Source organism: Leucopleurus acutus, assembly GCF_964270905.1.
Source record: "Leucopleurus acutus genome assembly, chromosome: 3".
Classification (NCBI taxonomy): Eukaryota; Metazoa; Chordata; class Mammalia; order Artiodactyla; family Delphinidae; genus Leucopleurus; species Leucopleurus acutus.
The window spans coordinates 18,554,895-18,571,756 of NC_139145.1; the positions used below are offsets into that span (position 1 = coordinate 18,554,895).

Consider the following 16,862-nt stretch of genomic DNA (forward strand, 5'->3'; position numbering starts at 1 on the left):
GGCAGCTGAGTCAAAGAGGAAATTATTGAGCTGAAGGGGGCACTGTTTGCGCAGGTGGACAGTTCAGACAGCACCTAGATGTGCAGTCTGGGAACGAGTGAACTGAAGAAGTCTCTGGTATAGTAGGGAGCGGACGCCAGTCAGGCAGTGGGCCGGGGTCTTCACGTGTTCTCCCGCCAATCTCGGGAGCCAGGAGCCCCCGGTATGGATGCCCGGAGACCCTTAAGGCCGAGAGCTCAGAACCTAGAGAACTTGTCCTGCGACCGTGAAGGGACCAGGTGTCGTTTGCATTGGGCAGACATCCCGAGGGCTGGAGAAGAGCCAGACCCCGGGACCGAGAATTGTCTGAAGCACTTAGAAACGCGTTGCTCGAGCTCCCGGGAAGGTAAGGCTGGTAGAGCTAGAAGCGGCCCAGGCCTCGAGTCCCCAGGTGTCTGGGAGGGGTTTCTCACAGGAGCTGAATGTTTTAACTCCTCCGCTTTCTTAGGTCTGGTTGTTTTCATTGCGACGAGCATGCCCCGCCCATTCCCAGCCCAGACCAGTAAGGTCTCCGGGATCGCACCTCCCAGCCTTCTAGGAGCGCCCGAAAACTCCGTGGTTCAGCCCCGCGGTCTTCAGTAGCTTGCAGGAGCGCCCTAATTGTTTCCAAAGTCGCCTGGAGCAGTGCGCCCCGCTACGCCACCCCAGAGCTCCTGCCCCTTACGCCCTGCGCACTCATTTCGGACTCCAAGTCATTTCGTTTTCTGAACTCGGATTTGGATCCTGCTGGGAATGGATCTCCCTGAAAAACCAGGGATTTAGATTTCCCAACGCAAAGAATTCGTGACTTCTTTACCCTCACTTGGCTGCATTTCCCCTTTGGTTGGCGGGTATGAGTGAAGGGATATTGCTGCCTCAAAGGCAGTTATTTTTCTTTTTCAACCCCATTCGGGGCAAAGATTCCAATCTTCTGCCAGTTTGAACTGTAAGGGTATCTCTAATCCCTAGAAGGAAGGACAGGGGAACCCAAAGAGTCGAGGTACGCCTTGCCCTGCCTCTTGGGCTTTCTAATACCCGCAGGGACGCTGAGATGCCTTGTTAACCTCAGCGGTCTCAACCCCTCAGTTCAGTCGTTGGCACTATAGGCACCAAGACCCGTGCAGGCTGACAGCGAGAGGGGGGCCAGTAGTGCGGAAACACCCTCTGCCTTCCTTCCTTCGCTCGCACCCCTTCCTCCTCCGTATGGGTCCGCAGGCCGAGCAGCAGGACAGGAGGCTGAGAAGGGCTAAGAAGACTGGAGTGAAGGGCACAGAGAACTTGACCTCACATGTGCCAGCTCACCACCAGGTGTGATGAGGCCAAGGGGTACCCCGGGTGTGTGCCACTGTCTGCGTGGTCCTAAAAAGCTAGTGGGAGAACCAACCCTCAAATAGAGAACCAAGAATAGATTTTTAAACCTCACACAAATTACTTTGATATATGATAAACATAGCAATTTGATTCAATGAATAAGGTAGTTTATTTAATGAATAGAGCTGGTATATCTTACTATTGGTTTAGAAGAGACTCAGTCCCTTGATTCTCAATTTTATTTTTAAAAAGGAAAAAATATTAGTGTATGTGTTACTGAGTCCAAACTTTCTCTGCTTGCCACATAATAGGCAAATAAATCAGGAGACGAGGTGTTGAGCCAAGGAATGGTAACTTTATTTGGAAAGCAGGTTTCTGAGAAGATGGCAGACTAATGTCCTAGAGTAACATCTTATCAGGGTCTGGATGCTAGCTTTTTTCATAGAACAGAGAGAGGGTAGAGGTGAGGAAGTAAAGTAAAAGGCCATAAGTCTTGCAAAATATCTCCTGGTTTTTGGCCATCCACAGGGAGGGGTTGTGTTAATTTCTTCTTTTCTGCAGCCATTCACAGTTGGGCAGGGTCAGGGTGTTTCCCTGTGAGCTGAACAAAGGCACTTTAGTTTAATATTCAGGCAGAGGGGCAGGGTTCCCCTAGTGAGGCCATTACATATGCCTATAGCTATAGACAACAGCCTTTTAGTGATTATAGTAACAAAAAGTAATGGAGAGCAAAGGTTAAAGTAAAAGAAACAGATCCAACATGGGGTCAGATTTTGTTCTTCCCTGTTCTATGTGTATGCCTGTATTTTTCTATGAGCATAATAAGTTGTGGACAGATACACACTACTAATGTTGTTTATCTAATGTTGAGGTGAATTTGCTTAACATGGGGTTTTGTGATTAATCCAGGTTAATATGTATAAATATATATTCATGTATAATATATATTCATCTATATATGTCTTATATGTATATAAATCTTTTGGGCTGACTGTTACAAAGACACTATATAACTTTTGTAATTTATAAAACTCTTATTAAGATTTGTTTCATAAAAAAATACCATGATGTTTCCTGAGGAACGTAAGAGAAATCTGGAAAAAAATAACAAGCTACACTGATATCAGACTAGAGAAGCTAATTGGTGGGAAAGAATTAGGAGTCTACAACTGTCCTATATGAGATCTTAGTGTGGAAAAACGTTGTTACAAATCAATGTTAGACTGTTAAATAAATTATATTGGAAAAACCAGCTAGCTGATTGAGGGGAAATTGGATGACTAATTTACTGCACAAACTAAAATAAATTTAAGATGATTCATGGCATAATATTTTGATCCAAATAATGAGGAAAACATGGGTGAAGCCAGTAAAATTAAGGGGAGATTTCTCACTTGGGGTTCCTCAAGCACTAATAAGAGATGACTAGATCAATACACAACTCAGAAAAGCAATGCAGAGGAGAAAAAAATGTAAACTGCCAATAAACATGAAACTTTTAAACTTTCACTAGCAATCGAGTAAATGAAAACTGAAAAAATAACCAACTAGGAGACATCACTCTCAGTTAAAAAATTGTCCAAAATGATCAATGTCGATAAGGATGTGCTGAAACTGACACTGACATTTTGGGAGGCATGCAAACCAGTATTATCTTTCAGGAAGGCAGTCTGGCACAAGGGGATAATTATATGGAAATGTAATTGTGCATCACAGAGGTTTCAATTCCAGACTTTTAAAATATAATACATACAAAAAACTGCAAATAAAATCCCTAGAGGCTTGTTTACTCAGAATTCTATGTATCTGCTCATAAGTGAGGTAGACCTACATATAAATAAGTAAATTATAAGTAAAATAAGTACATTATAAGAAATATGGTATATAAATGGCAAACCAACTAGGCCACAGCATGTTTCTGTTAGGAGAGCTCAGACTAAGGCACTTCACAGCAGGTTCTTTCCTGGGAATGACCTCTTATGAACCTCAAGACTCACGGATTGCTCTTGGAAATGTTTGCATTTAATCAAAATATTTCTTCTCTATCACAAACTGAAACTGAGCCCCTCTAAAATTTAGTTCCCTTTGTGAGTTTATGATTAAGCTGTCTACTCAAAACTTTATTCCCTTGTTTGCCTCTTCTGACCTCAATCATGTGTTAACTGAACACTAATCAAACAGAATCAGATGACTAAAATTGCTATTGTCTATAACATCATTAATGTACTAAAATTGCTGTTGTAGATATCATCATTAACACACAAACTCAGGATGTTTTTCCAGAGCAGGATGAGCTCACAGATCCCCCAGGTGGCTAGAGAATTGTAAACTGGAAACATCCTGACTTCTACAACTGTGCTTAAGAGATGTCACAAGACGATGATTAATTCCAACTTCTTTTTTCTTCTTCTTTAAAAACACTCCCAACTCAAAGGCCAGGTTGGAGCAGATCTGAGGCTTGTCTCCCACTCCCTTGCTTGGCGCCCTGCAATAAACCCTTACTTTACTGCAAACATCGGCTGTCAGAGTTTGGCTTTCTGTGCTGCAGTCACAGGAGCCCTTGCTCAATAACAAAACTACATGCAAGTGACTTAAAAGTTATATTGAAGGTAACATTGAAGACTCTTACAGGCTTAGCAAATCAGGTATTATTTATTTATTGCTTATAAGACACTGGAGAGCTAATATTTGATGATCAGATTTACAAAGCCTGTTGGAAATGGGAAAGGCTGGAGCTAAGGGAACCAAGGAGGAGAATTAATCAGAAAACATGAGGCCAGAAAAAGCAAAGTGTCTGCTGGAACAGAAAGGAGAGGAATAAATTCAAGAGCTATTTCCAAGATAGAGTAAACAAAACTTAATGATGGATTCAGATGGTGGTGATGGGGAAGGGTTGTATAGGTAGACTTTAAATAAAAAGCCTTATTGAAATCAGCTAGAAACAATGGGGTGAAGGTCCTCAACTGTGATCTCAATGAGTGAAGTCCCAAAAGTTCTATCCCCTTCAACCATTTCCATCCACCAGCAGCAACCACTGCTTCCCTCAATGCCACTTTTCCACCAGTCACCTCCACTGGGGCTTTTTACCTATATCTTCCAGTAGTTTCACCTCCTTAAATTCACTCAGTTAATCAGCACAGTGAGCCTTCATCATGAGCTCCCATTTTAACATTCCCAGTCTCTGAGCTGTCCCTCACCATATTTCTACTTCACCCTTAGAAGGAAAGGAAACCACCCAGTTTTCTCTGTTTTGTGAGGGCCACAGGCTGGGAAATTACCTTATCAGTACTTGTTTAACTTTAGTTCCAGGACTTTGGTGGCTCAAGGCTGAGGGGAAGCATGGGTGGGGGTGGAGGGCAGGGCAGATGACCAGCAGGAGTTGGGTGCAGGGTGGGGTACCAGTCTTCAGACTGGTAGGGTCGAGCAAAGGAACCACCACTAGAGGGCTGAGAGGGAAGGGCATGGTTGTAGGGGTGAGGGAAGCAGGTCATTGAGGGAGGTGGTGTTGGGTAGGAGTAGGGGCAAGCAGGACGCTCAGGCAAGAAACCGGAGAAGGTGGCAGGAGACAGATGGGCCAGTGGCTGGAGCAGTGACCTCTCTTGTTTCCTCTGCTTAGCTCTGCGGTTCTGGAACCAGACCTGAGGAGGGAGAATAGCCACATCAGAGCCTCTCTCTCAAATAGGTGGCACTGTCATATGCGGCTACAGACGTATAGGGCATAAGACTCCCCCACATCCCCAGAGGAAGTAAAGCTCTTGCAGAAGGCATAGTTGAACCAGGACTAGTGACAAAGCAAGACCCACACCATTCCCCCATTCCATGTCTAAATTTGCCCTGCTACAACTTTGGGTGAGTAAGAAATGTCAACTTGTAAAAAGAAAGAGATAAACATGACACAGTGGCATTTCACCTCCACAGAGAATGGGAAATTTCCGCTAGGGTTATTAGAGACTAAGACTATGGATGAGTTTAATTGTTACAGACCAGGTTAGATTTAGGGTACAGTTTATTCTTAAGATTAACTAACTCTATGGTTAGAATTGAGCATCAGGTTGAGTTTCAAGGCCATGGTTAGGGACAAGGTTGCATACGTGTGTGAATAGTTAGGATTGAATTTCTGTTGGAGTTCACATCACTGTTAAGGTTGGGGTTTGATATTGAAATTCAAGTTAGATTAGGTTAGCTCCAAGGTTAAACTCAAGTGACATTCCTGATGTAGATGAGGTTATGCTGACTCTTGGGTAAGACTCTGTTCTGGTGAACATTTGGGTTAGGGTTATAGTGCCCTGAGAATTTATGCCCCAGTAGTTGCCAATCACCGAATCTGCATTTCTTCAGGGGATGGTAGGGGGAGGATCCTGGGCCATCACCTGGATTCTGGCCTCGCTGAGGCCTGTGTCCCGGGCGAGGCCTTCTCGGGCCCAAATGTCAGGGTACTGGTCCCTCCCAAAAGCTGACTCCAGCTGTTCCAAGTGCGCTGGACTGAAGGTGGTGCGGTGGCGGCGCCGGGAGTGTGGGCGACCCCTCTGTTCTCCTTGCGGGCAAAGACTTGGTCTCCCCACTCTTACACCAGAGAGGTTCCTGTAGGGCTGAGTGCTCATGTCTGAGAAGGAGGGGGGAGGGAGAGTTTGCTGCCGCATGGACCACCCATCCATCCCAGACCACATATGCTGGAACCCCCAGATTCTACTAGGACCCAGTGTGTTGCTCATACACTCTGCCCTGACCAGAAATTCTTCAGCTTTCAGAATTAGCTGAATCCAGCTCAGCCTTGGCCCTGCTTCACTTCTGAGTCCCCTAACCCATGCTGCCCTCTCGACATGAAGTCCGCCCCTCAGACTCTCTTGTCCTGAGCACTCACGCTCCCTCTGCCTCACTTCTGCACCTTGTGCCCACTAGCTATTACACACCCCCGGATGCATCCCCATGTAAGGCATGCCCCTCCATAGCCTTTCACCTCTCTCAGCACACATACCACCTTCTTGGGTCTCACCCTGTGGATCTCCTATTCACTCTGACAACCTAACAAACTGCCCAGGTCTAAGACCACTATTAGTTGCTCCCTGCTCTCATGGTTCACATGCAACTTAAACCTTTATATTGTTCCCATTGTCCTATTCCCTCCACCTGGGAAGATGAAACATTCCTCACTCTTCTACTCAGACACACCCTCCTCACACATACATTTCATCTTCTCCCCTATCCCAGTCCTGGCCTGGCCACCAGGCTGCAGGAACCTGAGCTCGTGGGAAAGGCTTGCCTCTTCTCCCTACAGGCTCACTAAGCCCCCACACTAATTAGTCTGAGAGCCAGCTAGGGAATAGAGAACAGGAGCAAAAGGAAACACCTGGGAGGCACACACAGAGAAAAGATATCTGGAGGATCCCATCCCCATGGGGACCCAGTGAGTAGTCCCTACCCAGTGCTCACTGCCCACCTTAGCCCCCTGCTCTCCTCGGATCCAAAGCCCTGGACCCTCCAAATCTCTTCCTTGGAGAAAACAGTGCAGTGGGCAAACTGAGGTCAGGAGTGAGGAGACAGATTTCAGCTCTGCCTCTGCCCCTTCCTCATCAGTCAGGGCCTCAGTGTGCCACTCTGTAAAGCAAAGGAGTTGTATCACCCCATGTATTCTAAGACTCCCTTGTTTTAAACATTCTAGGATTCTGTTTTTTTATTTCTCCTCTTCACTCTCCTCGTGGCGAACCATTGGCCCATGGAGCCTGGGCATGGAGAATGCACACCTGCTGCTTCCTCAGGACCACCCCAGAGATTCACTCACCCACCGTGGAGGTCGAAGTCCCAACGGCTGCGTAGCCCTCGGGCCAGAGACTGCTGTAAACTCGCCCCTTCTTTTGTTTACCCTGCTCACTCTTCCCTTCTGCATCCATGGCTCACAACAAAGACCAAAGACAGCCCAGTCTCGTGTCCCTGAGTCTCTGATTTTGGATCAGTCTTTCTCTGGTTCTGTTCCCCTCTATGCCTTGTATATCACTGTTTTCCCCCTGTCTATACCTCTCTCTGAATCTCTCTCCCTGTGTAGCTATAGATAGAACTTTTCCCCCTCTCTCCTTTTTTCTAACTTTTATTTCTATTTCTAATTCCCCATTCCTTTGCTTATCATCTCATTCTGCCTTGTCCTCACCCTGTTTCTCTTAGTCTCCACTTTTCTCCCCCTGCCCCTTCTCTCTGGGATGCTGTTCTCTCCTTTTGCTCTCAGCTGCCTACTTTCCCAGCTTGCAATCCCACACTAACTCTTTCTCCCTGAGCCTTGGAGGAGTGACCTGTTCCTCACCCCTGTGGGCCCATCCAATCATTGCCTGGTCACCAGAGCCCTCATCATCAGGGGAGGATCACAAGCCGGATGAAGGAAGGTGCTCTGTTGGAGGGTCCAGGGACTGGGGCCAAGAGCTCATATTCCCAGAGGACCAAATTCTTTTGTCCTGTTAAATCGCCTCCTGGGAGCAGGCAGGGGAAGGAAGAGAAAATACATTCCTCTTGAGACCCCTCCTCAGAACCTCATCATGAGAGGAGAAGGAGAGGGTGTGCAAATGGAGACCAGGAGTAGGGCCTGCCTTGTGTCTCGGTATGTGGGTGATTCCCAAAAACTTCTTTCCAGGAAACTAAAAAACTAAAAAACACAAGTACATTCTGGCCCCTCATAGATATCCTGATTCTCAGAATACACTGGACACCCCGTCAGGACAACCTGAACCATAGGATGAGTCTCCTGGACACCACAGTTCTCAAGTACTTTCTGCTTTCCTCTCCGAAATGTCACCTTCTCATTCACCCAGAATCCCCCAGGACTCCATGACCTTCCAAGGTCACCCAGCTATTCAGAGAGCACTTACCTCAAGAGCATCTGTATTCCAGGTGCATCCTGATCTCCCTGGACCTCAGGACTCTGCAGAAGACTGAGATTCCCATGACATCCTGACCACCTGATTCTTCAAGGAAACCCTGACATACCCAGCATCCTTGAGCAGTCAGGACACCCTGATACATGCAGTACTCTGCTTCTTGAGATTACTTAGATCTAAGAAGTACATTCTGACATCCTTGCGACATCCTGACCCTTTAAAGACAGCACAATACCCTAGGACTCTAGGGTCCTTTAAGACACACTGAAACCTAGAGCATTCAACCTCAACTAGGAGATTATCCCTGTCCCCTGCCATGAAGTTCTGAAATGTCAGAATAGACTGAATCAATGAGGGCACCCTAATCCGCTTGGAACACACTGTACTCATAAGACTGTCTGATCCCCAAGGTTATGATAATCCTTCACACACATCCTTTAAAAGAACAATTTAAGACAGAAAAACATGGTAATCTTCCAGGATCCTGAGGAAAGCCATGGATCAGAAGTATAAGTAACACATGAGAGCTTGTTAGAAATGCAAAATTTGAGGCCCCACTTCAGTCCTACTGAATCAGCATATTCACTGTAACAAGATCCCAAAGAAAACTGACTGTACACTTGTCTTCATCACCTCTGGCTGCCATAACAAAATACCAAAGGCAAGGTGGCTAAAACAACAGATATCTATTTCTCACAGTTCAGCAGGCTGAGAAGTCCATGATTAAGATGTCAGTTGATTCAGTTTCTGAGAGCCTTTTCCTGGGTTAGACAGCCACCTTCTGTGTCTTCACAAGACAGAAAGAGAACTCAGTCCTGGTCTCTTTTCTATTCTTATAAAGACACTACTCTCATCTTGGGGCCTCACCCTCATGATCTCACTTAACCCTAATCACCTCCCAAAGGCCCCACCTCCAAATATCATTGCATCACAATGAGGTTAGGACTCAACATATGAAGTGGTAGGGAGACACAAACATTCAGGTCATAACAACATAAAAGTCGAGAAGCACTGATTCAAATGCCAACCCCTCTCCCCCTACCCCAGGGTATACTGTGACCTCCTAGAGAAACCTGAGCTGCATGACAGCTCTGCCTCCCAAGATTCAAGTAGTCAACTTGGATCCACAAGCACACACTGAATTCCAATACTCTTGCTGCCTGAAAATGGCCTAACCCTATAAGGGAACTCTGACCAGCCATCCAAAACAGCCTGATGATCCCAGGACACTCTGATATTACAAAGAAACTCTGACCTACAACCCTGCTCCCCAAGACATTGAGACACTACAGGTTTGACTTGACATCCCAAGATACCATTATTTCCTAGGAGGCTGGGGAGGAGTTTGTTTTCCAGGGCATCCTGATTCCCACTCCCAACCCTGACCTCCAAGGAAGCCTGATACCCAGGGTTCTCTCACCCTACAAGAGTCAGGATGGTGTGGTGGGGAAGAATACAGGTTCTGAAGCCAGGCTGCCCTGGGTTCAAATATCAGCTATACCACTTACTAACTATATGAAACCGGGCTCATTACTTTTTATCTGCTCCTCAGCTTTATCATCAAGGGATAATAATAGTCAATTCTCTTTATATAAGTAGTTTTGTTCCATAAAGTCACGATAAACACTGAATTAGTGAATACTGAACCGCATGCTGCAGAGAGGTTGGGCCCATGAGCCATGGCCGCTGAGTCTGCGCGTCCTGAGCCTGTGCTCCGCAACGGGAGAGGCCACAACAGTGAGCGGTCCGCATACCGCAAAAAAAAAAAAAAAAATCTTTGGGAACTTGGATTACATAAATATGTCTTAGCTATGACACCAAAAGACCTTATATAAATGAACAAACAGGTAAATTGAACATCAAAGTTAAGAACTTCTGCTCTTCAAAATACACTGATAATGAATTAAAAGACAAGTTACATACTGTAAGAAAATATTTGCAAATCATATATCTAATAAGAACATTTATCTGTTAATTCATATATCTGATAAATGATAACTATGCCCAATATACAAATTCAAGAATGTAAAGACAAACAATATAATTTTTTAAAATGCAAAAAATTTGAACAGACAATTCACCAAGAAATATATGCAATACAGCCACCTTGGAAAAGAGTTTGGCAGTTTCTTAAAAATGTTAATTTCTTAAAATGATCCAGACTTTCCTCTTCTAGCTAATTAATCCAAGAGAAGAAAAAGCATTGATCCATACCAAGTCTTGTAGTTGAATGTTGCTAGCAGCTTTATTTCTAAGAGATGACACAAGTCTTCATAGACAGGAGCTTGTATGAGCGGTTGTGGTATAGCCGTGAAATGGAATATTACCAGCAATAAAAAGGAATAAACTACAGCTACAGCATGGATGAATCTCAAAACAATTATGCTAAATTAAAGAAGCCAGACAAAAGTGTACATGTTATTTCATTTCTGCAAAACCCAAGAACAAGAGTTGGCAAAGCACAGCCTATAAGCAAAATCCAGCCCTCTGCCTTGTTTTTTCTTTTTTTTAACAAGTTCTTTGGAACATAGCCATCATCATTCTTTTCATATCTATGGCTGCTCTCCTTCTACAATGGGAGAGGTGACATTGCAACATCTTACTCAGTAACTGGCATTTTACAGTAAAAATTTGCTGACTCTTGCTTTAGTGTATGTGTTTAAGTACATAGAAAATACAATGGAATCTACAGAAACATTCCTAGAATTAATAAGCTAATTTCAGAGTACAAGGTAAATACGCAAAATCAACTCTGTTTCTATATGTTAGCAATAAAAGATTAGAATTTAATCCTCCCCAAATTAATCAACAGATTCAATACAACCCAATCAAAATCTTAACAATTTTAAAGAAATCAACAAGCTGATTTAAAGGTTTATAATGAAAAACAAAGGACCTAAAATAACATAAAACCTTGAAAATGAAGAACAAGTTCAGATCACTTACATTATTGATTTCAACATTTAACAGAAAGATTCAATAATCATGACAGTATGGTATTGGCGTTAGAAAAACATAGAAATGAATGGAACACACAGAAACTCCAGAAATAGAATTGAATTTCAACAAAGGTGCAAGTATAATTCAATATGGAAACAGAAATCTTTTTAGCAGGTGATGCTGGAACAGCTGGTTATCAGTATAATAAAAACTAACTCTATTTTTTACCTCACATCATATTCACTCACGGAAATGAATCAGAGTTAAAGACAAAATTCTATTAAACTACTGGAAGAAAACATGGTACAAAATATTTGTTACACTGACTTAGGCAAAGATTTCATGAATAGGACATAAAAAGCATAACTTTAAGGGGAAAGAGTGATAAGATGAACATTAAAATTAATTTTTTCCCTTCATAAGGCATAAGAAAATTAAAAGCAAACCAGAAACTGGGAGAAAATATTTGCAAAATTTACAATTGAGTCCAGAAAGAAAACAAACTTACAACTGAAAAATGAGAAGAACAACTCAATAAAAATCCGCAAACAACCCATTAAAAATGGGGAAAATAGGGCTTCCCTGGTGGCGCAGTGGTTGAGAGTCCGCCTGCCGATACAGGGGACACGGGTTTGTGCCCCGGTCTGGGAAGATCCCACATGCCGCCGAGCGGCTGGGCCCGTGAGCCATGGCCGCTGAGCCTGTGCGTCCGGAGCCTGTGCTCCGCAACGGGAAAGGCCACAACAGTGAGGGGCCCGCGTATCGAAAAAAAAAAAAAAAAAAAAAAAAAAAAAAAAAAAATGGGGAAAATATATCAACATAACTTCACAAAAGAAGATATATGAATAGGTGATAAGTATAATATGCTCAACATCACTAGTTAACAGGAAAATGCAAATTAAACCCACAATGACATATTATTATACATTCAGTAGAATAGTTTATGTTAAAAAGACTAACAATACCCAGTGTTGATAAGGATGTGTAACAATTAGAACTCTCAAATATTGCTGATAGGAATGCAAACTGTACAGCTATTTTTTGCAAAAACAGTATTGCAGTATCTTATAAAGTTAAAACATTTACCATAAAACCCAGTAATCACATTCCAAGAAAAATGAAAACATATGGCCACACACAAACTTCTACAGAAATGTACATGGTGGTATTATATACACATTGTATACTTATATAGAGCTATGCATACATATTTATACATAATAGTTCTAAACTGGAAACAAACCAATCTCAACTGTTGAATGGTTATAAAAATTGTGGATCTCCTTACTATGGAATATACTTCACAGGAATGAAAAGGAACACAATGTTAATAAATGCAACAAATTTGTGATACATTGACAACATGGATTAATCTCAAAAGCATTATGCTAAGTGAAAGAATTCAAACACAAAAGACCACATACTGTATGATTCCATTTATATTAAATTCTAGGAAACACAAAAGTGTAGTGGAAGAAAGCAGATCAGTGATTACCTGATCATGGGAGGGTGCTAACTACAAAGGGAAACAAGAAAACTTTTTAGGGTGATATAACTGTTGTGTTTCTTATTGTGGTAGTGGTTACATGACAACATGATTTTAAAATTCATTGAAGTGTAACTTAAATGGGTAATGTTTATTATGTATCAATTATAACTCAACCCCTCCCCCAAAATTAATTTCACAATATGGGAAGAAAAGAGACATAAAAATTAAGCAAATGAAAAAAAAAAAGAAATTATTTTTTAAAAATAGGTAATTATTAACTTCAGGAACATTCAAAAGTTGTGCAAGGAAAAACAAAAAAGATTAGTACACCGACAGTGTATAACAGAGTCAGAAAGTCAATAATAGATATTGACATACCTCCAAATTGTGATGTACCTATAATTGGAGCATTTGAGGAAGAGGAAAAGGGATGGTGAAGTGGTATTAACTCATCACCTGTCAAAATGGGAAGACAGTGTATTGTAAATCAATGAACAAAAATAACATTATAAGCATATTATTTAGAAACATATAAAAGTATATTGGGAAGTTGGATCATGGAGTGGAAAGATAGGTAGGGAACTACCTTTCTCATTTAAAGACGTTTAACTTTTAAAGCTATGCTAATATATTTATTTGACTAAAATAATTTTAAAATAAAAATTATTGATTAAATACTTGACTTATTCAGTTTTTATATTCCTTTATTATTAATAAGAGCATTTAAGGCTATTTTCACGTAGATTTTTATATTTTTTTCTCTAATTTATGATGATTTGGTTTTTGTTTTGTTTTTGGCGTAATGTAGGACTATTTGCCATGCCCCGAGGCAATACTTTCCATTGAAATCTCCTCATGGGTTCCTTAAAATTTAAGGAAGGCAAGCTAAAAGCAAAATGTTTTTTCTATCTTCAGGAAACAAAGGAATAGTGAAAAAACAATCTTTTAAATCTATAACTAAAAGATGATAATTGTGTGGTATGACTGTTGGAGAGGGTAGGCCTGGTTGAAGAGTTCCCATTATTAGCATAGTTTTATTGACAGCTCTTAGATCCTGTAATAACCTATGTTTTTCAGATTTTCTTTGTCTTTTTCTAATGGTGATTTTTTTTTACATCTTTATTGGAGTATAATTGCTTTACAACGGTGTGTTAGTTTCTGCTTTATAACAAAGTGAATCAGTAATACATATACATATGCTCCCGTATCTCTTCCCTCTTGCGTCTCCCTCCCTCCCACCCTCCCTATCCCACCCCTCCAGGCTGGTAAATGTTTTAACTTTCTGTAAGAGTTGCTCCACGTGTAGATGTATTTCTGGTGTATCTGTGGGGAGGAAGGTGATCTCCGCGTCTTACTCTTCTGCCATCTTCCCCTCCCTCTCTGCCATATTTTTAAATTAACTACTTGATCTATCAAATTCTGGGAATTGTATATTAAAATCCATCATTAAGACAATCAACTTCTTTAAAAAATTTTTATAAACCTTTGCCTAACCTATCTCTATTATGCATTGCTTACATTGCTATAGCAAACAGTTGCTACATTGTTTTGTTTGATTTCATAACTGTGATTAAGTTTTATGAATTTGTCCTTTGTTAGAAAATATTCCTCTTTTGTGATTTATCCCTGTAGTTGACTTAATTATTGCTTTGTCTGTAATTAATCACGCCACCAATGTTCTCTAATTTTTGCACTTGCCTAAAACATCTTTGCCCAATTTCATATTTGTGTTCTTTCTTTTTTTAAAATTGGTTTTAAAACTCACTTTGTAAAAATTTTGCTATGTATATGCACACAAATAGAAACTTAAAAATACACACCCAAGTTCCAATAGCCAACAGATACTATTTAGATGACCACATATATAGCCCACACCCAGTATTCCCTACCCCCGTCCACAGGCCAGCATTTCTAAGTGGTACCTCTGGTTTCCTATGTCAGGTACACAGCAACTATTACAGAGATTAATTGAGACAGAATTTAGGTTCTGTTCTTAGACATTACTTTCTTACTATAAATTGACAAACATTTTATTTGAAAGAAGAAAGAGTACAGAGTCCTAAAGACTTAAGGATTATACAAAAGGGAGTCCGTGTAGAATAAAGAATGGAGCTACCATGAATATCTGTGGTCCAATTTCACTGGCTTCACAATTTTTCTTCAGGTTAATTCTGAGCACAGAGCAAGGGACCAAGTATATTTTGTCTGTGACATGGGCATGAGATGTACTTGATGCAATGGGAAGCAACAACTCTGAGCACTAAACTGATTTCCCCTCAGGCTGAGATATCTGTATCCAGAGAGGATAGAAACAAAGAACAGTTAGTAAGTGTGCTTTTAATGAGGAGCTGTGGGGAATCCACCTTAGAGGCACCTGTCTGGATCTAAGTGTTCTCCAGTGAGAAAAGCTTTCTTACTCCCCCACTAGCTGTGACTTTCTCGTGATTCAGGGTCAAGCAAGTAGCCAGTGGAGACAGGGGTCCCATGATAGCATCAAGCAAGGAGCCAATGGAGACAGGGGTCCCATGATAGCCTCTCACAGCAGCAGAGCAGCCAGGTAAGAAAATCTTGGAAAGCAGGTGAGGACACAGATCTCCAACAAAGACAGATTCACACAGACAAAAACACATACATTTACATTTGGAGAAACACACACTAAATTCTTCAGCATCTCACCAAGTTCAAACGGGAAACATCACCTGGTTTAACATGTACAAGCCTTTCCTCTTTCAGGATGGACTGCCCATTACAGAATAGAGCAAGCATGTTTCCAAGGTGGAAATAGAAAATTAAGCAGTGGGAAAGGAAAGAGTTAACTAAGGGCAGCAGTGCTAAGATCAGTGATGGCAGGCTCTTCGAAATTCTGGCCAAAGCTCCGAGCCAAGAGCCACCCTCCTTCCTCACAAAAGAGACTCTTCTGTCAGACATTCAAGACCCTCCTATTCTGCCCTTAATCTCCACCGTTTTATTAGTTGCTTCCCTGTGTACCTTCATTCTGGTCTATGACCACATTACAGAAGTGTCTCAGAAGGAGGTTGCTTGGATGCTACATGGAACCCCACAGAGGGGGTCAGCTTGACCTGGGGTCCAGGCACTAAGCATCCTCAGTTTTAAGGTCCAGGAACACAAACACTCAATGCTGCAAAACATCAGATGTCTCAGAGACAGTCACAAACTAAAGAGACTTGCAAGGGAGTATGAAACCAGGCCCTCTTACCATATTGACTTGGGGGTTGGGGGCAACGTTGATTGTACTCCTGATAGGACTATCCCAGCAAACATTGACAGGAAGTGGCTAACCTTAATGCTGGCAGATCTCTCGACATAGAGTCTGGGTTATTTAGAGCCTGTAGACCTGTTTTTGCCTTTGCCAGTTCCCAGACAATAGGAAAAACCCTACCACCATCCTGCTATATGACTTTCACCTTCTACTACCATCTCCATTACGGGAAATAGCTTATAATTAAGACCCTAATATCAATATCTACTCTTTGGAGCACAATGATAAAGTTGGCACAAATATTGTTTTGGTTTTTCCTTGATGCAACCTCTGTACCCCCCACTTCTACATTCTACATCCTTTCCCTGAAGTACCTTCTTTCAATAGCTCTGGGTACTGCCAACTACTGCCTTTCTACCTTTTAATTCTGTGATATAATTTATAGGAAAAATGACTTCAGATCTCAGAATTTTCCATTGGTTTTACTAATTTAACTCTCAAAATGCTAGGATAATTTATAGTCACCATACTATATACATCCTGCAACCACTCTCCTAAAAGTATAGCCTGTGACATCCTTTATCTCAGTCAGTCAAGACATTTAACCTGTAAATCTCCTCCCCTGAAATGCCATCTCCTCTCCTCTTTACTATTTGAATACTGTGAATTCTTACAGATTCAAAATACTCTGACTCTTCCTGACTGCATTAATTCCTTAAGGCTGGGATTATCACTTGGATATGCCCCATGACTTTACTTTCTTTATGAATCTCATTTTCCTCTTCAAAAATAATACCGAATACCAGTGATCCTGTTTTGGCAAGCACAGGGAGAAAAGAAGTCTCTTCATAGAATCCAGTACATTGCAAACTCACTAGCATGCTTAGCTCATCCAAGCCAATATTTGTGAGCTACTGCAATGACATTTTGATGCTATCCAGTTACAAGGTTGAGGGAAAACTGCCAGGCAGATCCTTCAATGCCTAGAAGTAGTATAATCCTGAGAAAATAAGAGAGATCCAGA

At 41.9% G+C, this 16,862-nt stretch overlaps 1 protein-coding gene across 1 annotated transcript; it reads right to left on the reverse strand.

Moving 5' to 3' along the window:
* Positions 1-4,628: 4,628 nt before the first annotated feature.
* Positions 4,629-7,217, reverse strand: PROP1 (PROP paired-like homeobox 1; the record flags this gene model as incomplete). The annotated part of the gene is made up of 3 exons (XM_082836247.1): positions 4,629-4,967; positions 5,700-5,932; positions 7,109-7,217. The coding sequence occupies 3 exons, from the start codon at positions 7,215-7,217 to the stop codon at positions 4,629-4,631; spliced, it is 681 nt and encodes a 226-aa protein (XP_082692373.1).
* Between the last annotated feature and the right edge of the window lie 9,645 nt (positions 7,218-16,862).